The sequence below is a fragment of the Sciurus carolinensis genome, chromosome 3 (genome assembly GCF_902686445.1).
Source record: "Sciurus carolinensis chromosome 3, mSciCar1.2, whole genome shotgun sequence".
In the NCBI taxonomy this organism is placed as follows: domain Eukaryota; kingdom Metazoa; phylum Chordata; class Mammalia; order Rodentia; family Sciuridae; genus Sciurus; species Sciurus carolinensis.
The window spans coordinates 41816761-41838337 of record NC_062215.1 but is presented as its reverse complement, the minus strand read 5'-3'; the positions used below and the strand labels follow the sequence as shown (position 1 = coordinate 41838337).

The 21577-nt window shown below is 47.0% G+C and overlaps 1 protein-coding gene and 1 pseudogene across 1 annotated transcript; both read right to left on the bottom strand.

Annotated features, from left to right (window-relative positions):
- Nucleotides 1-2113: 2113 nt before the first annotated feature.
- On the bottom strand, nucleotides 2114-2574 carry LOC124979618 (ADP-ribosylation factor 4-like; annotated as a pseudogene).
- Nucleotides 2575-11479: 8905 nt separating this feature from the next.
- Aldh3a1 (aldehyde dehydrogenase 3 family member A1) lies at nucleotides 11480-20931 on the bottom strand. The gene is made up of 11 exons (XM_047545749.1): nucleotides 20853-20931; nucleotides 17830-17996; nucleotides 16201-16432; nucleotides 15477-15562; nucleotides 14993-15201; nucleotides 14063-14180; nucleotides 13655-13796; nucleotides 12840-13006; nucleotides 12339-12438; nucleotides 11797-11927; nucleotides 11480-11700 (listed from the first exon to the last, which is right to left on the bottom strand). Exons 2-11 carry the CDS (start codon nucleotides 17989-17991, stop codon nucleotides 11686-11688), a joined length of 1362 nt encoding a protein of 453 aa, XP_047401705.1. The 5' UTR covers nucleotides 17992-17996; nucleotides 20853-20931; the 3' UTR covers nucleotides 11480-11685.
- Between the last annotated feature and the right edge of the window lie 646 nt (nucleotides 20932-21577).

Here is a 21577-nt window from a genome sequence, read left to right as displayed (position 1 = left end):
GTGGCTGCACTAATTTGCAGCCCCACCAGCAATGTATGAGTGTACCTTTCTCCCCACATCCTTGCCAACACCTGTTGTTGCTTGTATTCTTGATAATCGCCATTCTAATTGGGTGAGATGGAATCTTAGGGGGTTTTGATTTGCATTTCTCTTATTACTAGAGATGTTGAACATTTTTCCATATGTTTGTTGATTGCTTGTACATCTTCTTCTGTGAAGTGTCTATTCATTTCCTTAGCCCATTTGTCGATTGGATTATTTGCATTCTCGGTGTAGAGTTTTTTGAGTTCTTTATAGATTCTGGAGATTAGTGCTCTATCTGAAGTATGATTGGCAAAGATTTTCTCCCACTCTGTAGGCTCTTTCTTTACATTACTGATAGTTTCCTTTGCTGAGAGAAAGCTTTTTAGTTTGAATCTATCCCAGTTATTGATTCTTGCTTTTATTTCTTGTGCTATGGGAGTCCTGTTGAGGAAGTCTGGTCCTAAGCCGACATGTTGAAACTCTGGACCTACTTTTTCTTCTATAAGATGCAAGGTCTCTGGTCTGATTCCGAGGTCCTTAATCCATTACCCTATGTAAATTTATGATTATACAAATGGTATGCCTTTACGCCATGTACAAATAGAGAAACAACATGTATCCCATTTGTTTACAATAAAAAAAAAGAAGCTTGTGGGACTCTGAAGAAAAACAGCTGGTTCTGAATAGTGACACAAACAAATAGAAATCATGTATGTATTACCCTTGTAAGACCCCAGTTCCTCCCTCTGTAAAAAAAGGAATTCATACCCAACAAGTCAGATTGTTGTTAAAATTATATATTAAAATTCCTGGCCCATATCAAATCTTTAATAAATGATATTTTTATTTAAAAAAATAATTTCAAATGGGTTATGAAGAAAACTTATTCATTGTGTTTGAAGAGTTTAAAAAAAACTCTTAGGGAATATATGTTCAATCAATAAACAAAGCACCAGCAGAATTATCATATACTGGGCAAAGAGTCTGGCTGATACCAAAACAACACACAACATAAGAAAGATAAACAATATAAAGGAAGATGCTCTGCTGAATATTAAAAGTCATCTCAAAATCAACTCTTGTTTTTTGTTCTAAATAGTTATACATGACCGCAGAATGCTTTTTGACACATTATATATGAATAGAGTATAACTTCTCATTCTTCTGATTGTACATGATGTAGGATTACACTGGTCATGTAATCCTATATATGCACATAGGGTCATAATGTCCTATTTGTTCTACTATCCTTCCTACCACCAAGCCCCCTCCCCTCCCTTCACTCACCTCTGTCTAATTCAAAGTACCTTTATTCTTCCCTAGCCATCTCTCTTATTGTGAATTACCATCAGAACATCATGCTAAGTGAAATAAGCCAGTCCTAAAGAACCAAAGGCCAGATATTTTCTCTGATATGTGGATGCTAATTCAATATGAACTCTTTAAATCCAGTACAGAATTAGCCATGGAATCCAAACCACACCAAGGTAAGTTTGACTGATGGAAGCCAGGAGTCAATAATGGGGAAAAATTGTTAAGTTCCTTAGTACAAGATTGCTGAATAGCGTTTTGAGGCATTTCCCTGGTGGTACAAGCAGTATTAGAAAATCCTTTTCACAAAGGATAGAAATAAACACAAATGGAATGCTGCATGTTTAAATCAGCAGACTGTCCCAGGAATGGTAAAGATATTGGTTAAGTGGCGATTGGATAACTTTAAAATATTACTTATTGTGGGCTCAAAAAACATTCAAAACTGATTTACTTAATGGTGCCACAATAGCTATGTTCAGGTATTTAGGTTTAAAGGAAGTAAAAATTAAAAGAGAATACTCTTTCCCCCAAGGAGAATTTCTTCAAAACCAGGCATATTGCTAAAAGGCAACATTATACTTGGTAAATAATAATTGGCAACAAAATAAGTTTAAACACTGTAATATTCTGCTCAAACTAGTCCCACAGTTAATAACCAAGATACAAATGAATTTTGTTGTATAAGCCTACAAATTCTCTTGAACATATCCTTAGTTAGATATCCAGTTTCATTTAATGTTTTGAAACCTCATTTGACAGCCAGTTAAATTCCTTATCACAGACCAGTTCCTCATGTGGCAAAAGTGGCTTGAACATGCTGTTCCACTATAAAGAGACTGAAGACCGAATTTATCTGCCATTTCACTGAGAGCTATAACATTTGGTTATGTTTATTCGCAAAAAGCAGCAGCATTTCACCTCGAAGCTCATCTTCCCCAAGCATTTTCTGCACTGCTTGGGCTCCTTCCTTCCTTGCTATCTACCACAAAAATAAGACCCCAGGTATTTTGGAAGTAATGACGCCAGAGGGCCTAATTTTATCTTGATCATCAACATCTCATATTATGAAACAAATGTTCTTATACTTTACTGTTTCCACATTAAAACCAGCGGTAGGAATGGTAGTGACTTTCTCCCCTAACTTCAATTTATACAGAATGTTGGTCTTGCCAGCAGCAAAAGTATGCATCTGTTTCTTGCCAAAGAGGTTGGATAACAGGAGATGGTGAGGCCCATGGCAATAGTGGCACTTGTGATGATCAGAAAAGGGGGTCAGGGTGTCCCTGGGCCTTCTTCTTTCATACTCCCAACAAACTAAGCAGAAGGGAAAAGAAAGAGCTGGGACAGAAAGGGGGCTTCGTGACTGAAACTAATGTGTCGAGGACCTGCTTGGTGACTGGTGGTGTAGCTCAGGCTCTGACGTTAATTCTCTGCCTGTGCCACATCACATGGTAGGTTCAGCCCCGCCCTCCAACACAGACAGATTCACATCACCATCAGGACATGGGGTCTTTTGAAAAGGTGAGTAGGTGAAATGAGATAATATGAGTGGCATTAACCCAGTGTGACAGGTGTCATTAAAGAAGAGAAAATTTGGACACATGTTGGGGGCTGTGCCAGCCAGAATGGCACCTGATCACATTGGTAGTGAGGAGGTTAATTGACATAAGTGCACTCAGGTGATTTATCACTGGCCGTATTCAGTTAAGTCCACGCGCACAATGCATGCACAGGTGTTCCTGAGCGCACCTGCTTGGGCCTGCTCGTTTTGACCCTTGCCATGATGGGGCAGCTGCCTCCTCGCCTGATCACAACTGGCGTGGCCCCGCCCTACGCCTCCTGGAGGGAATATAAGCGGGTGGTGGGCAGGGACGCGAGAGTAAGGAGCAACAGTAAGAGCAGCAGCTAGCAGAAAGGAGCAAAGCCACTAGCAGAAAGGAAGAAGAAAAGGCAGCAAGCAGATAGAAGCAGCTCACAGAGAGAAGCAGCAGGCAGCGGCGGAAGGCAGATCACAGAGCGGAGAGCTGAGAACACACCTCTAGATCATAGGCAGATCGCAGTATGCGGGACGCATCACTAAGAAGCACCTCAGATAGACGTACGCTTAGTCCACAGGATGCAGGATGCACCTTTAAGAAGCAGCAGAACTAAGAAGATATAGATCTCTGAAAGTGTAGTCTCTCTATCTTAAGCAAAGTCCCTCTCTCTCTTATGCAAAACCTCTCTCTCTCTCTCTAAGAAAAGCCTTTCTTCCTCAATAGCCCAGGGAACAAGTGAATAAGTGAGAAAGCAGCCCACTAAAAGAAAGATAGAAGCAGTTTGTTTCCAGTCCACCACCGATAAAGACCTGTGCAAATTGTCGCTGCAGGCGGTGACAAATACCTGTGGATTTGGCACCACAAAGAACCAGTGACAAATGGTGCCCTGTATGGGTATGGGGAGTGTACGGGGCGGGAAATTGGCAACAACCTTACAGGGTAAAAGGAAATCAGCATGGTGGGGAAAGTAAACTGAGGAAGTCTGTCTTTGGGAATAGGTACGGCAGGGAAAGTAAGAACCTCGCAGGAGTTTCTGGCCAGAGCGGTTTAAGGGCAAGGGATAGTTAAAGATCACAAAGGGCATAACAGTGAAGTGCAAAAATATGTGTATTTTGTGTTACTTGTGTGTTTGTCATAACAGAAGTCTGTCCCGAGAGACAGCAGAAAGAGCGTAACGAGAAGATTCCCCTAGTGAGGGAATGTACGTCCTATAGTAATGTGTGTATTTTGCATCGTTTGTGTGTTTGTACTTCTGTTAGTGTGGCCTTTGTATCACATATTCAAACTCTAACAGAAATAAGCCCAGGCTTTATAGAAGAAAAGCTGCTCAGTGTGCCACAGCGGGATCTTCATAAACAGGATCTAATAGCAACAGAAAAGAACTCTTAAAGAGAACAAAGAGAGGAAAAATTGAGTGGTAGTAACCTAGAAAACAATTACTCAGAAAATTTAAGAACAAGGGAAAAAGGAGAGAGTTAAATCTAATACAAAGAATCCCCAAAAGGAATAACCAAGTGGTAGTGAAAACTTAAGAACAAGGGGAAAAGGTAGGAGAAAGCTACACCTAATACGAAGAGCTTCAAAATTTGTAGAACCTACCCATATTTGAGGACCAAAATAGAGATACCATCAACCATTAGGAAAAACTTTAAAGAGACAGTTAGGACTGATTGGAAACAGCTATGCAGAGCAGTGTTATCTGGAGGACAATGTCTAGTTGGAGAGCTCAATGGCAAAGAAATAGCTGTTGAAACTGCTTGCAGAAACGTAGTAGCAAGGTTTCCTGATAGCAATGTTGAGATGTTAATAGGAGAAGGCCAATATGCTTCAATAGATGCACAAAATCAGCAGCAAAGAGATAATGCCCTAACAAAAGATAAGAGATAACTATAGTAAAATCTGTTATACCTCATGCCCCAGGTCTTTGCCCAAGGCGCAGAAAAGAAAAACATTGGGCTAACAAGTGAAAATTAGTTACTGATGTTGAGGGCAAGATGTTACCAAATCATTTAAGAAACAAGGCACGGGGCTCTTCAACTCAAGGCTCACAAAATGGAAGCAGCCATTGTAGCCCTGGTAGAGTTTAAGGAGTAACAGATCTTTTTGCTGCTAGTGATTGCATCACTCGGGCAATTCCCAAATTGGAATTGGTTGGACCCATAGCCCCTCATAAGCTGATTTAGCCACACAGATGATTTTCATCTTTTTCTCAGTAAAGCAAGCTGCTTATTTTTATCCTGTGTAACTTTTTAATTCCTCATGTTGATACCTCACCTTTAAGGAGGGCTTATAAGTAAAGGGAAGTGCACTGATCAAAAGGTTAATGGAGTTATTGTTTTTTCAGCACAGTTTGGCACCAAATTTTGGGGATTTTTAGGTTTTACACTAATAAGCTTGGGTGTGATTGTGTTAATTCTGTCTTACATCTACAAATGCCTCAAAGGCAGTCAACAGGCTCATAATGTGATCATAAAACAGGCCATGGCCGCCCTTGAAGCAGAACAATCTCCCAGTATATGGCTTAGTATGCTGGATCGGTAATCAAAGAGGGTAAGATTCATGGGGAGCTCATACCTACCTAAGACAGGAAATGAGGGCTAGAGCCTCATTGTCCAATGACGGGTAAGGATGTTGCTCTGCCATGGACAACCTAAGACAGACACGATCCTTGCCAGCTTTCTTTTCATTTTATATAAAGAAGGGGTAATTGTTGCGGGCTGTGCCAGTCAGAACAGCGCCTGATCATATTGGCAGTGAGGAGGTTAATTGGCATAAGTGCACTCAGGTGATTTATCACTGGCCGTATTCAGTTAAGTCCACGCGCACAATGCGTGCACAGGTGTTCCCCAGCGTGCCTGCTTGGGCCTGCTCGTTTTGACCCTTGCCGTGATGGGGCAACTGCCTCCTCGCCTGATCGCAACTGGCGTGGCCCCACCCTCCACCTCCCGGAGGGAATATAAGCGGGCGGTGGGCAGGGGCGCGAGAGTAAGGAGCAACAGTAAGAGCAGCGGCTAGCAGAAAGGAGCAAAGCCACTAGCAGAAAGGAGCGAAGTCACTAGCAGAAAGGAAGAAGAAAAGGCAGCAAGCAGATAGAAGCAGCTCGCAGAGAGAAGCAGCGGCAGAGGCAGAAGGCAGATCACAGAGCAGAGAACTGAGAACACACCTCTAGATCATAGGCAGATCGCAGTATGCGGGACGCATCACTAAGAAGCACCTCAGATAGACGCACCCTTAGTTCACAGGATGCAGGACGCACCTTTAAGAAGAAGCAGCAGAACTAAGAAGATATAGATCTCTGAAAGTGTAGTCTCTCTCTCCTAAGCAAAGTCTCTCTTTCTCTCTTATGCAAAGCCTCTCTCTCTCTCTAAGAAAAGCCTTTCTTCCTCAATAGCCCAGGGAACAAGCAGATAAGCGAGAAAGCAGCCCACTAAAAGAAAGATAGAAGCAGTTCGTTTCCAGTCCACCACCGATAAAGACCTGTGCAAATTGTTGCTGCAGGCGGTGACAAATACCGGTGGATTTGGCACCGCAAAGAGCCTTTGACAGACACACAGAGAGACACTAGGAACATGCACAGAGAAAAGACCACGGGAGGGCACAGCAGACGGTGAAGACAACTATCTGCAAGCCAAGGAGAGAGGACTTGAGAAACCAGTTCTGTCTACAGCATGATCTCAGACTTCCAATCTCCAGAACTATGAGAAAACAAACTGTTGTTTAACCCACACAATCTGAGGTATTTTGTTATTGCAGCCTGGGAAGACTATTGCTACCTTTAAGTGGAAGTTGGGACAATCATTTGTGTTAGCTTTACCCAAAGGGAAAACAGACTTCTCATATATTTATGGCAAAAAGTAGTTCTGCAACATGGAGAGAAGTGTGGTTAGGTTCCTATCTTCTGTTAAATAAAAGTTAGAGGAGGCCATTGTTTGGGACTAGCTTCCTGAACTAGATCCCAGAAGACCAGATGAAACCAGTGGGGTCTCTCACACTAGGTACCAAGTATTTAAAATGAACTCCAACTCAGGAGGCTGAAGCAAGAGTATGGGAAGTTGGAGGCCAGCCTGGGCAACTTAGTGAGACCGTGTCTCAAAAGAAAAAAGAAAAAACAATGGATGAGGATGTAGCTTAGTAGTAGAGTACCCCTAGGTTCAATCCCCAATACAGCAAAAATAAATGAATAAACTGAACTCTGAAGCAGGCCACTTTTCTAAAAAAAAAAAAAAAACAGGAAATTCAGAGTAACCAATCAAAATGGGCCTAATTTACATAACCCTCCTATTTTAACCCTATGAGGAAAGTAACTTTGGAGCAGCAGTCCTCTTCTGTTCTGTTTCTGCTCTTTTCAGCACTTCTCTGTCTATACGCCCAACCTCCTCTGCTCATTAAAACACAGCCTATTTGTAGAATGAGGTGTTGCCCAATTATAGAAATGCATATAAAAACCAACTAAGACCTTTAAACTACATTTGCTTTAATTTCCTCTTTTGATATCTCCCTCAGGAACTAGGAGATGGGGCCAGTTCCCTCAATGATTGCATTTTAAAGAGATGACTCCCAGATTCTTGAGAAAGACATTACTGGCTCTTAAAACCAGCAAGCGTCTTCTTTGGCTTCTAAAAAGTTTGATCACACATTTTAAAGAGAAAGAGTTTGCAAAGACAGCTTTCCAAAGTAATTAATCCAATAAAAGTCAGGGAAATCTCTTGTATTATTTTCAACAGGAGGATTATGCCTATTATTTTTAATTTTTAAAACTGACCCTTGTGATGTCATGCTCTGAGTTTTGTTTTAGGAGTTTCATCTGTTTTCTCAGTGAAGGGCGAATCACAGGGGCAAGACTAGAGGAAAGGTGTCCACTTGGGAAGCATGTGATGGTGGTCAGACCAGGATGCCACGGGGAAATAATGCAGAGAGGGGCACATTTTCCTGAGAGCTGCAGGCCTCCCTGAGGTCATGAAGGAAAGCAGCGAGGCAAGACTGACTCCTAGCTCTGGCTGCAGCAGCTCTCTGAAGGATGGTGCCATGTTGGCAAAATCGAGAATTCTCTTCTGGGGCAAGTGAGAAGTTCCTGTTCAAAATCCAAGTTCATATGCCAGGAAGATAGTTGTGTCTAAGAGTCAGGAACTCAGGGTCAGGGCTGGAGACTTTAATTTGACAACAAAGCTGGTGAGGAAGGAAAATTGACGTGTGTGAGATCCAGAAAACCAGAGAAGACAATGTTGGGAGGAGGGCATGAGCAGACAGGGAGGAAGTAGCTGAGAGTGTGTTACAAGGACACAGAGGCTGCTCTGCTAAAAACACTGACTCTGCTTTGACCCGAAGATGCCCAATGGGTAACCAAAAGTAGGATAAAAACTTGGCAACTCTGCTTGCATTTTCCACCTATCTCCTTTGCTCTGAGTCATTATTACCTGTAGTCACCTTGGATTCCAAGAACAGGTCTGATTGATAAATATCTTGTGATGAGTGGAAAGCACACCCTGGCAACAGCAACTTTATCACTGCCAACAAGGCCCCTCCTGACTAATCCTGAGACGATGATCTACTAGACCTCAGTTTGACCAAGATGGCTTGACTATGCATACTTCTGGCTCCCCTACCACATATAACCTGAGGGCTCCTGTCAGTGCCCCCAAAGACAGTGCTAGGAACAGTGGTCTCCTTGTCTTCCTGTTATAGCTATGTTGATTCATGTTCCTTTCCTGCCTTCACCTCTTGTTATGGTTAGGATATTAGGTGTACCCCAAAACTCATGTGTGAGACAGTGAAATAAAATTTGGAGGTGAAGTGACTGAGTTATGAAAGCCTTGACCTAATCAGCACATTAATCCCCTGATAGAGATTAACTTGGGGGTCACAGTGGGTAAGTGGGGTGTGGCTGGAGGAGATGGATCATGGGGCATGTATTTTGTCAGTGGTGAGGGGAGTCTCTCTCTCTCTCTCCCCTGCCTGGAGCCAGACTCCCAGCTCCTTTCCTCCACTACACTCTTCTGCCAGGATTTCCTACCTCCCCTCTGGCCCAAAGCAACAGAGTTGGCCATCTGTGCACCGAGACCACTGAAACTGTGAGCCTTCAAATAAACTTTTCCTCCTCAAATTGTTTTTCTCAGGTCTTTTGGTCACAATTGCAAAAAAGTCAATAACACCACTGCTTGTCTCTTCAAATAGTATTTTGGAATGGATGACAGAACTTGTCTATTGGGACCCCTGAAGCCAAAGTCTTTGCCCTACAATTCTAGTAGCAGGTGCAGCAGCTGGAGGTGGCCAGGAGACTGTGGGACAGTCACACAGTGAAACCAAGGGAAAAATAAACAAGTCCTCTAACTTCACTTGCTTTTAGTTTGCTTTCAGTTGACTTTAAAAAGCACTAATTTTTGAAGTCACACAGCTGAGAAATATGTTCTTAGTTTCCCACTAGCTGACCTCTGACCTGTGGGGTATGATGGTTGCCTAGGTTACTTTTCAAGACGTGAAGGTGGCTTTTGTCAAAATCACTGACTCTTCACTTGAGCCCGCACAAGTGTCTGATTGGTGAACTTTTGAAGTCAGAGGGCTGAAAACTCCACCCTCACATCATGCCGATGCTGCCATTTTCAAGAACATGAGCGCCCCGAAGAGCCAAGAAGTTTGATTATATGTGCACAGTTTGAAACCGAAAGCTTGGTCCTGGTGCCAGATGCCAATCCAGTAACAAAAAGCTTTGAGAAAAAGGAAAAAGAGGTTTTATTGCCTTTCTGGTGAAGGAGAAAGACAATGAAGTCATGTCACACAGCTTCCATTCTACCTGCCAGGGGAAACAGAGGGCTTTAAAAGAGGGAATCAAGGGCTGTTTTCCACATATCATTAGTGGTAGATCTAATTAATGTTTAACTTATATCCTTGAAAGAGCTGGGGTTCCAAATTCCAGATCCAGAGTTTCATTATTCTTGGGTACAGTGAGTAGGGGGCAGATAACTTGGCTGAGGACAGGAAGAACATTCATCTTGTTTCTGTCATGGTTGGGAGGGGAAGAGGGAGAAGAGGAAGTAAAAACATGTCAGTTCTACAATAAGCTGCCAGTGGTCAAGCAGGAAGTTATATTCAAAATATGAAGTGAACCCCTGTTACAATAAAGGCACCCCTGTAGCAATACCACTGACTTCTTCACCACCGATGCCTTTCCCTGTTCTTTAAGCCTCCTTTCTTCCTTACTCCATAAGTATCCTCATACTTTGTCCCATGAGAGGCAGGGTCCCCTCTTCCACTCTCAGCTACCTTGTGAATAAACTGTTTTGCAACATCATGGTCTCAGTGATTGGCACACTGTGCAGCAGGCAAAGTGGGTCAGGTTCAGCATCAATGAGGGTTGTTGGTACACTGGGCAAGAGTAGTTGGATAGTGTGGAGGTAATGGAGCCTCACCTGGCTGGGCTGGGATAAGTGGAAGCAAAAAGCGACATCCAAGAATAGACCACCATTCAACAGAGTCTCACTGGGAAGGAGAGTAGAGAAATGAGGCAGCAGCCAGAAGGAGAGAGGCTTGTGAGAAGACTCTGGTTTTCCTACTATAATTCACCTTTCTGGATATGGGTACAGCAAGTCCCAGGAGCACATTAAAACATTCCAACAATGCAGGGAAGTTCCCTCACTAGAGGGTGGGGAGAGCACAGGTAACTGCTTAAGGTTTGGGGTGCTTTGGGGTTGGGGAGTTTTATATGAGGTGTGAGGTGTTAGCAACAAGGAATGATCCAGTACAGGAGACAAGAGCAATGGTGCAGGAGAGAGTGCAGGGTCAGGTGTGGGAAATGGGGAGATGGGGCAGGGCTTGGGCTAGGCACAGGGTTGGCCTGTCTTGGGAGCGGCAATGATTGGTGCAGTCACAGGAGGGATGACAGAGGTAGGACCTGGCAAATGGAGATGACATCACAGGGTTGCAGTGCCTTCAGAGTGGCACCTCAGTCACAGTCATTCTTACCAGTTTCAGGGAGATATTGGCTTCCATGATGCCAGGAGGGTCTACTAGGGCAGACCCAGCTTCACAGGTTACCACCCTACCAGCCCAACTCACCTACCTGGCCCAGGTAGGGCTGATGCTTGACTCTCACTCTGACCAGCCTTTCAGACCATCATCCCCTTTTAGACTTCCCTCCATGGACCCCGATTCCTTAGGCCCTTAAGGATGGAACCTGGGAAGAGTTGCTGCCTAACAAATCTTGATTTTGTCTTTCTGCCTCCCCAAGCAGCACTTTGACATTGCCGATGGGGCTTCCTGTTGACCACTGTGTTTTTAGGAGGGACCCCTACCATAAATGCCAAATCAGATTTAAGAAGAGTGCATTGGTCTCTGGTGTTGGAGTCCCCTAGTCATCAAGGTTCAGTCTCCTCAGTTTCTCTACGGCTGGACACAGCAGGAATGGAGCTAACATCCCAAAGTCTAAAAAACACACCACCCCAACACCATGACCTCCTGCCTCAAAACCCCTTGGGCTGATGTGAGGCTGTGAGGAGGCCTTCACTGGTTCACTGGAATGACCAAATCTCAAAGGGCAGTGGGATCAGGTTGAACAGGGCCAGTGAATGCAATTTGCAAAAGAAGAATTACCAGCATGACTTTTTGTTCAGAAAACTTTATTGGTCCCTATGTGTTCTGCAAGGGGCAGGGTCTTGGAGAGTTGAGGCCTGGGGTCCAGCTGGGAGTTGGAAGCTTGGATATGTCAGCAGAGAAGCAAGAGGCCAGGACCAGGGACTCCAGGAGTAGGAGAGCAAGCAAGGGCATCTCATCCTCAGGTGGCAGCACAGCACAAATAGGCCAGGGGTAGTGACCCTTTTCAGTGCCAGGACATCTATAAGGAAGGACAGGTGGGGGCAGTAAGGCCCAAGCCCTTGCCCTTCTCTGGAACAGCCTGCTTCCCCTGGCAACACCATTCTCCACCTCTCACCTTGGCTGGGCTTGGGGGATACCTGGCCTTGTGGGCATCGTCATTCAGTAAAGACCTCACCAGGCAAGAGCGGCTGTGGGAGAAGGTCTCGAAGCTCTTCTTGCCATGGTAGGCCCCCATGCCGCTGTTTCCTGTGGGAGAAGCCTGCTCAGGGCCAGGATTACACTCCCAAGTTGTGCCTACAAGCCTTTAGGGGCCCTTTTCTGAGCCTCCTACAGGTGGATAATCCTTAGGGTGTCTCCCCGGGCATCCATGCTGGGGACAATATAAAGAGTGCCCAGGAAGAGTCCAAATTGTGCCAGCTATGCCACTAAACAGGTGTAAGACCCTTGACTTGGGGCCTTCCTGGAACAGGTTAGTGCATCTAGGATGCACTAGTGCTCTAAGGCAGAAGTTGGAGGTCCAATTAGGAGAGGTTAGTGGGAATCTATGACCCCTGACTGCTCCAGGTCCCCCTGAATTCCCCCGATGTTTCGCCTGGCCCTGCGGGAACCCTGGGCAGGGGGGAAGCAGGTGGGCAGTGAGCCTAGTCCTAGACTCACCCACACCTCCGAAGGGCAGAGAGTGCACAGTGATGTGTACGATGACGTCATTGGCAGTCACCCCGCCACTTGATGTCTCTGAGATCATTTTCTTAATCACCTGTATGAAGATCAAGCTGCTGGTCATCCACTCCTGCTGAGAGGATGCCCAGAGCTTCCCTTCCTGTCCTGCCTCAGCACATTCTGGAGCTACAAGGACAGAGGTGGCAGAGGCATAGCTACCTACCATCTCAGCCCTTCTCAAATATCACATGACCCTCAGCACCATCTGGGAAGATAGTATGAGCAATAGCTGTGACAACCATGTGATGCTACTGTCTTCTTAGATACTTCTTAAAGACAAGGTTAAAGAGGTTTAGAAGGTTTAAATGGCATGTCCAATAGTCAATAAACTAGGAAGCTGCAATTTGAATTCAGGCCTGTGGATTCCTGGATCCTACTTGTGTGTGAGTGCTGTGCCCAGAAGCCCCAGGACCCAGGTAGGAGGATTCTCCAGCTCACATTGTTATTGTTGGAGAATACGTAAAGAGCCAGGGGCTTCTCACGCTGGTTGATGAACTGGATGGCTTCCTCCAGGCTGCGCACACACACGATGGGCATCACTGGCCCAAAGATCTCCTCTTGCATCACCTGGGACTGGGGGTCCACATCCGTGAGGATGGTGGGGGCTGAGGTGGGAAAGGAGCCAGAGTCAGTGCTGAGACCCCCTTCCACACAGCCAGCGTGTCTAATTCCTGCTTTTACTCTTTCACAGAGGAAGCTGCCCAGTACTAGAGAGGGGCAGGGATAAGACACTGAAGAGTTCTCTTCCCATGACTCGTACACATCCTGGGGGCCATCATGGCAGACCATTGAGACTATTCTGATTTAACCTACATGTGAGTAAACAAAGTCTAAACATAAAGGGGCAGGCACAGCAGCTGACAGACACTTGTGTCCCTCCTGGAGCTCTTCTGTCTCTTCAACAGATCAAGGTCCAAATGGGTCTCATCTGGTGACCCAATCCTAGGCGCCAGGAGCTCTTATGACCTCTACTGTCCCCATCATCTGCTGATGTGCAGAAATGAGGGGAAGCTGAAGCCCCTCTCTCTGGTATTGTGGGAGATGGGAGTCTGGGACTGAAATGGGGGCTTCTTGGGATGCATGCTCAGCCTACTAAGGGCCCCAGAATCTCCCCAAGCCCACTGGTGAGAGTAATTTATACTCATCTCAGGGCTTTCCTTGCTTGTCAAGTATCTGTGCTGCTTGCTGCAAACTTGGTGGGAACCTTGGAGGACTAGGAAGCATGGCGGTGCTCTAGAGGGCAGAATGCGCACCTATGTAGCGGGAGGCCATATCTCCAGTGCCTCCATGGGCCACTTTCTGGCCCTCGATTAGTCCCATCACCCTCTGGAAGTGCCGGGCATTAATGATTCTTCCGTAGTCACGTGACTTCTTGGCATCTTCCCCATAGAACTCCTGAGAAGAGATGGAGGCTTCAGGGAAGGATGAAGACCCTGTTCATAGTCAAAGTCTTCCAAGTCACATGTCAGCAGACTGTAGGTGATGGGATGCAGCTTTTTTTAAATGCTTTTAAAACTTTTTGAAATTATCTCTATTGAATATATATTCCTTTTATGATCAGAAGAACTCGCTATTTCCTAAAGTCCTACAAGTCAGTCCTGGTGTCACACCCACCTCTTGCCTTACAACTGTCACTCTCAGTCCCCGGGACCCATACTCACTTTCAGAGACTTTTTTAGTTTCTCCACGATTTGGTGCTGGATTGAGGCATCACAAAGGATGTAGTCGGGTGCCACACAGGTCTGGCCGCTGTTCATGAATTTCCCCCAGGCGATGCGTCTGTGAAATGCAGAGTAGACTACATTCTGCAGGCCATGGAAAGATTCCCAAGAACACAGGCCTTATTCCATGCGCTCAGGGTCAAGAAAAAATGGGCCCAAAGATCTCCTCTTGGTCAGTGGGAGCCACGGGCTGTGAGCAGGCCATAGTGAGTCCTCCTAGGCAGCCCACTCACTTTTAGGCACTGGACTGAGAGCACCCACACCCCTCACCATGTGCATATGGGTCTTTGGGAGCCAATGTGTGCTAAGCTCATTGGTGGCAGGTGGGGAATTTCTGGAGGATGTCTGGGGTTGGTGGGTTTTGTGCCTCTATGATCACACTCACAGAGCCCTTCATGGCCAGGTGTTACCTCTACTTGCACCCTCATATCCAAGGACCACATATGTGGTGCACAGAGGTGTCCAGAGCCATGGCTAAGGTTGGAAGGTCAATATACAAGTTCTGCCTTGGTCCCTGAGTGGCAGCAGCTCTTCTCATGGGTCATGGTCTCCAGATATCAGCTCAATTGTGGCAGAGGGCTCAACAGGCCCAACTTCTTCATGCCCTGAACACCCCACATTTGCTTTTCTTGCAGTCTCTGCTTGGATCATTGCCTACCCTGTGATGCCGACAAAGTGGTCAAAGCTCTGCCTGGAGCTCTCCCCCTCCAGGAAGGCTTCCTGGACTCATTGCACCTTTTCTGTGAATGAGATTCCTCGGCAACTCCCACCACCCCCAGAACTCCTGCTGAGGACTTTAGGACCCGTGGGGAAAGGCCCATTTGTGCTGCTCAGAGCAGAAAGGCAGTGCTTGGCACATGGCCTCCTCACCGGCATGCCACATCCAGATTGCAGTCCTTGTCCACATAGCAGGGGCTCTTTCCTCCCAGTTCCAGTGTGACAGGAGTCAGGTGCTTGGCAGCAGCCATCATAACAATCTTCCCTACACCTGTGCTGCCCGTGTAGAAGATGTGGTCAAATCGCTCCTTGAGCACCTCTGTGGTCTCAGGGACACCTCCATTTATCACTGGGTACAGGTCCTTCCATGCAAGGAGAGAGGAGAATCTCAACAAAGACCAACTCCCTCCTCACCCCTGAGCTTAGGGCTGGCCAGTGGTTGAGACCAGTGGCCCTGTAACCCTGCGGCTCAGCACCCGCTGGCTGGCCACTGGCAAATAGAGCCCCCCTCTCAGGGTGTAAGGACTCTGTTCACCCCAGCAGCTGCTGGGAGTTATACTCCACCACCCTGAAGCTTGGTCAAGTCCCAAAGACCTGACCTCAAACAGTTATCTTTGAGCCCTGGAGGGCACCTTACCTTATCCAGGTACTGAGGGAGGATGGTGGCAAGCAGGTTTGCCATGTTCTCACTCAGCTCCGAGGGTTTGAGGACCACTGCATTCCCTGTGAAGCATACAGACTCAGGGCCACACCAGGACACCCCAAATGCTCTTCTCTCCCATTGACCAACCCTGGAGCCTTCCTTCCAACATCAATGTCCTCGGAGGAGTGGAGGGAAGAGTTGCAGGCACATAGGTACATGCCATAGGAGCACAAGCACAAAACATGTAGACACACAACACAGAAGCACACACTATACACGTGTGCTATACACGCTATACACGCTATACGCATATGCTGAGGAGCACAGGTGAACAGATGTCACAGGAACAAACACAGGTACATAGGTGTACACATAGGCTCATGCTGGCTAGAACCACAGCAACTTCCCCTCTGCAGTTGCTGGGAGGTTGGAAAAACAGAATGAGAAAGGAGAGAGAGAGATGCTCTTGGGCTGATTGGGAGAGTAATGTTAGCCCCGCCTTGTCTATTTAGCTGAGAGCTGCCCTAGCCCTACACACATGGGCAGGTGGAAGCTGTTCTCATGGTCAACTGCATCTAACTAGCCGCAGGCACCTGGAGGCCTCACTAAATGGTTTGGTCTCCACAGCCTCCTGTGAAAGTCACATCAAACCATTCTCTGCCACCAGGTTTCCTGTTCCCACAGGCCTGAGCCCTTCTTGGAATGGAGCCTCCAGTACCTGCAGCAATGGCGCCCACCATGGGCTGGATAGTAAGGTTGAAGGGGTAGTTCCAGGTGCCAATGATAAGGACCACTCCCAGGGGTTCAGAGTGGATGTAGGACTCATCCTGCTGGGTCTCAGGAGTCTTCTCCACAGGCTCATCCTTGGCCCACTCAGGGAGCTTCTTGATTATATATTCAATCTCCTCCAGAACGTAGATAACCTCCTCATAGTAGGCAGTCCATTCATTCTATGGAGAAGACACTATGTAAGCTTCTAGCCCAGAGCCAAGGCCAAACTTCTGGGGGTGCAAGTCAGGCATCCCCAGCTGCCAGGGTGATAGGGATTGTACACCATGGGTTCCCCAGCCTAGGTGGGGAACCAGGAATAGAAGGTACATGGGGATTGGGGGAGAAAGAGAGGTGAGGGTCTGACATAGGAGTGGTGAATCTAACTTCTGCTAGGTTGGGGGCTCCAGCAGGTTCCGATGTGTCCCATGTGAGGGATCCTCTAAGGGAGAGGGCTGGTGAATGAATGAAAGAGCCAAGTCTGGATGTGGGGGCTAGGGGGATGGATTTGAGGGTCATTAATGAGTGGGGAGAAACTGAGCAATATGTTGTCTGGAAAAGCTTATGGATCAAAATAAAACCTGAACCTAGAAAGGAGCCCTCAAAAGACCACCCTGAAGAAATGGGGACAGAGAGAGGGCTTCCCAAGAGTCAGAAGAGAATCCAGAAGACAAGGGAAGAGAGGGAGTGGGCAGGGAACAAAGGGCTTTTGGGATCTCAGGGCCTCCTGAAGTAGCACAGAGTGAGGAGAGGGGAGGCACAGACAGAAAATATGAACTTTGGCTGTAAGATCAAGAGCAGGTTTTCTTTTCTTTTCTTTTCTTTCTTTTTTTTTTAAGATTAGAAGTCTTGAGTGATTTTCTAAAACTACAGAACAGGTTGGTGAGAAGGCCTTGAAACAGCAGAGCACTGCGCTCCAAAGTTCTGAACCCTGCAGGGCTACCTCATGTCTTCTCCCAAGAGGGAGGGTGAAAACAGGTTCAGGTGAGTCCTGGGCAGTAAAGAGAAAGTTTTGTGAACTGGAGGAGTCTGATTCTCTCAGAGTGAGTGATGGAGCGGCCCCAGTGTGGACAGGGGGGCAGGTGTCCTCTGCACTGCAGCAAGCTGTTCCTTGGTATGGAGAACCAGATGTTCCTAGGTGGGACTGAGGACACCAGAAGCTCCCACTGTCATGTGGGAGATTGGTTGAAATGAGTGGTCCTATGATACAGGCTGGATGAAGAAAACCAACCAGGAAGGAAAAGCAGACAGATAAGGAGAAGAAACACCCTGCACAGCAGCAGGATGCACTGGCGTGTGGTGGGACCACTCTGCTGAGAGTGAGAGGGCCGTAAGCCGTGTCTCAGCTGTTGATGGACTGGGTGACCCCCAAATCGTTCCTAAACATTTCCAAGCCTCACATTCCCCTCTATAATATGGTCATAACACTGGCAGAGGGTTTTGGGAGTGGAGCATGGTCCTTTGTAAAATGCTGGGCACAGAACCCCTGACATGCTAGAGATGCCCTACATCAAACCACAACTGTTCCCGCTCTTGGAGGTCTCCCAAGCCACCGCCGCAGCCCTGCTAGCCTGAGCACCTTGTGCAGATCAGCCGCCAAAGCCTCGGTGATGTCGGACCGGCGCTCCTGGATCATGCGCCGCAGCGCCTCCAGCTGCTGGATCCGGAACTGCAGCGGGCGGGTTAAGCCTGTGTTGTAGGCGGCCCTGGCCCGCTTCACCACGTCACTGATCTTGCTCATGGTACCTAGGGACAGAGAGGCTCTTGCAGCAGGGTGGTGGAAGTTGGAAAGAGCGGAGACCCTGGCCCAGTGTTGCACTGGGGTACCTACACCAGTGTACTCGTTCACCCTCACTGCTCCCCCCATACCCTAACTCTATAGGAAGAGGGTTATCTCCCCTGGATCCAGAAAAATGTCATTTTTACTACAAGGTCCCTTTTCCTACTACAAATTTCAGAACGCTTCTGGTGTTTTGAGACGTCCCAGAGCAAACTGCCACCCGCAGTTAGGGTGAGGAAGCTGTGACACTGATCCTAGGCATAATTGCTCAGAGTGGGTCCTTGAGGGGACAGGACCCTTCCTGGCATCTCTGGTGTCCCACTTCTGCCTCTATCTGCTTCCAAGGTGGTAACACGCCCCCAGACAAATATTTCAGAAACTCTGTAACACACTTTCCAGATTAGATTGGATGAGCATTGGTTAAGATTCCACACTCAGGCTCATTAAAGAAAAACTAGCATCAAAATGCCTGCACACCCTTTCTGTTGGTGACATGTTAGAGCTAAAGCAGGCTTAGTCTTTAAATCGGTGTGTGCTAAACCTGGGAAACACAGATCAATGCTAGCAAAGAACTTGCAGGTTTCTGTGCAAAAAAATATGGAGGTAATTCCTTTTACTTGTTTCAAGAAACCATCCTGGCAGATTGGATTGGTTCTTCTGAGGGCAGTTGGGCAATATCTAGCAAAAGGCTTTCAAAGGTATTTTACCTGCACATAAGGAGTTTATAGTAATTATTGTGTTCCTAATCTGTCATGAATGAGAAAGTCATCACAGTTTGTATACAATAGAGAAATACTGAAAACACTCTAAAGGCCCAAGGGCAGGAGGCAGTTCAAATGAACTATGCTGCATTTATGTGATGGTTATAATGTGCAGTACTCAGGAATGAGATAAAGTTATTCAGCATGTTAATAAAGGTTCCATGTGTGGCAGATGTGTCCCAGGGTCTAGGGATAAGGAATAGATTATAGAATGACAGGTGTGCTAGGCTTGCGTGTGTGTGTGTGTGTGTGTGTGTGTGTGTGTGTGTACATGCACTTGCACATGCCTATGAGAGAAGACCAGAAAGATAGCCTCATCATGGAGGGAGCAATTGATGGGGGTAATATTTTTGATGATCTTTGTTTTCTTTTTTCTTTTCTTTCCCTTTTATATTTTTTCTTTCTCTCTCTTTCTTGTTTTGAGGATCAAACCCAAGGCTTCCCACATGCTAAACACTCTACCACTGAGCTACGGTACTCCAGTTCCTGTGAGCTTTGTTTCTATTTTCTCTAGTGTGTGCCTTTTTCTGCAATGAGCTCATAATTTTAAATTTTTGTTACATTTTTGAATAGGCATACATGTTCATGGTGCAAAATTTAGAAGAGACAAAAGGGATCACAGAAGGTGTCTCTTTCCTCCCTTCTCTACCAGCTGTCAGGTTCCACCCCATAGAGATGCCACTATTACCAGTTCCTCACTTTCCTTCCAGAGATGTTCAGCCCATTCACAGACATTGCCTAACATCAGGCGGGGCATGGGGAGTGGGGGGAGGGAAATGAGGCTATTTCCATCTTGCAAAATTAAAAACAAAAAAATCACTACATATTACACACACACACACACACACACACACACACACACACACACACTTAATTATATTAGATAGAGATACAAGATCCTGCTTGAATTTTGGTTCCTGATTCCTTCCACCACCTCCTTTCCCATGAGTGCTGACCCTAGCCCCAGATCCAGTCCCAGGTTTTCTGCTCAGGGAAGAGGGACCCTGCTGATCTCCAGGACACCTCAAGCCTGGACATGCTACTGCTTCCTCCCTATCACTTGACAGGTGGCTGGGGAAGCCTCCTTACTGAGACTTCTAGGCCCTACCTGCCTGTAGGCCAGGATCCTCCTGCTGAACATGACCCCAGCTACACAGCCCTGCAGGAAGTTCATGCTCCCTTCTCACATGTGGATGGTTGAACCAGGATGGTAACCTCAGCCACTAGCCACTAAGACCAGGAGAAGAGCCTGGAGTGAGTAGGACAGTGCTGGGCTCATGCCCCAGAGTCACCACTCAGAAGCACGTGGGCCTCATCTGTGAGTAGCCAGGGATGATGATAGAACTGCTTCCCAGAGTTGGCAAAAGACTAATGGCAACCCAAAGCACCTATCATAGCACTTGGCACACAGATGGGAGCAGTTGACACAAACTGAGATCCTTCTCCCAGAGCCAGTCCACCATTCCAGTGATGCCCCGCCTTCCAGCTTCCCTGAAACCCACTCCCCTCGCCTGTGCTGACTTTGCCCCTCATCCTCCTCTTCGGTCATCACAAAGCTCTGTAATAAAGCCCATGAAGAAGGAACAGCAATGGATTTGTCTCACAGATGAGGAAAGTGAAGCTGAAAACTGTTCAGTGCTCTATCTTCTGTGTCACAACTGGCAAATACCAAGGTCAGGGTTTGAACCCACATCCATCTCTATCTGTGGTGCAGACCACACAGTACCTCTGCCTTCCAGAGGAGTGAAGCACCCTGACAGCACAAGTCATTCCACCCAAAGACCACCTCAGTTCCTCTGCTCCATGGATTCCCAGGACCTCTGCCTCCTAGTGCTGAGAATGGCAGAGTTGCCAGAAATCTGACCCGAGGCCGTCAGTGCATCCAACTGGGAGGATGCTCACTCAGAAGATGATGACCCTGGGGATAGGAACCAGCCCCCCTCAGGGATGGATGGAGGACTTTTCACCCTAGGGTCCCTGCTCCAAGTGCAGGCTCTGCCCAGGTATTCCCACCTCGGGGTGGGAGGGCAAAGGAAAGGGAACCTAGGAGAAGAGGATTACCTTTGACACAGTCTCTCCTAGTGGCTGAGGCTTCAGGAGTGAACAGAACCCAAGAGGGGACACATTTAAGGACCTTTCTTCCCGCCCATTTGGCTCTTAAGAGTCCATGCCCAGGAAGTTTGCGTGACAAGGAAAAAAATAATATTCAAATGTGGGGTGTAGCACAATCCAGACCTCCGCTTCTACAGCTGGGGCTTGGGGATTAGGTCTTGGGTTGTCTGTTTTTGTTTTCTTCTGAAATGCAAGATGATTCTGTGAAGCCTTGGGCAGGGCTCACATCCAACCTTCAAAAGGAGACTGGGATTATCCTGGGCGTGGGGACCACTGACTGATTCAGCCTAGCATGGACCTTGTCCAATTTCCGAAATATGTTTGCCAGATGCTGTTTGGGAGTTCCCTGTTATATAAGGTCAGCAGTGGGTGAGCCACAGGTCACAACTGTGCACATGCAGTGCCTCCCCAAATTCACACTCTCCTCTGTCCCCACAATGTGCAATGGTGCCATGGCTCCATTGAAGCAGAGACCTCAACCTGAAGACTGCGGCTTTCTATGGGGGTCCCCACTGATGTGGGGATCTGCTCCCTCACTGACTAGCAAAGGGTCAGGACCAGCGAGTGGTGCCAAGAACCTTCCCCTGCAAGGTCACCTAGGAAGGCTATATTCCTAGAAGCCCCTTCCCCTGCAGTTTAACAGATGTCTGCTGGGCATCTGCTCTTTGCCACAC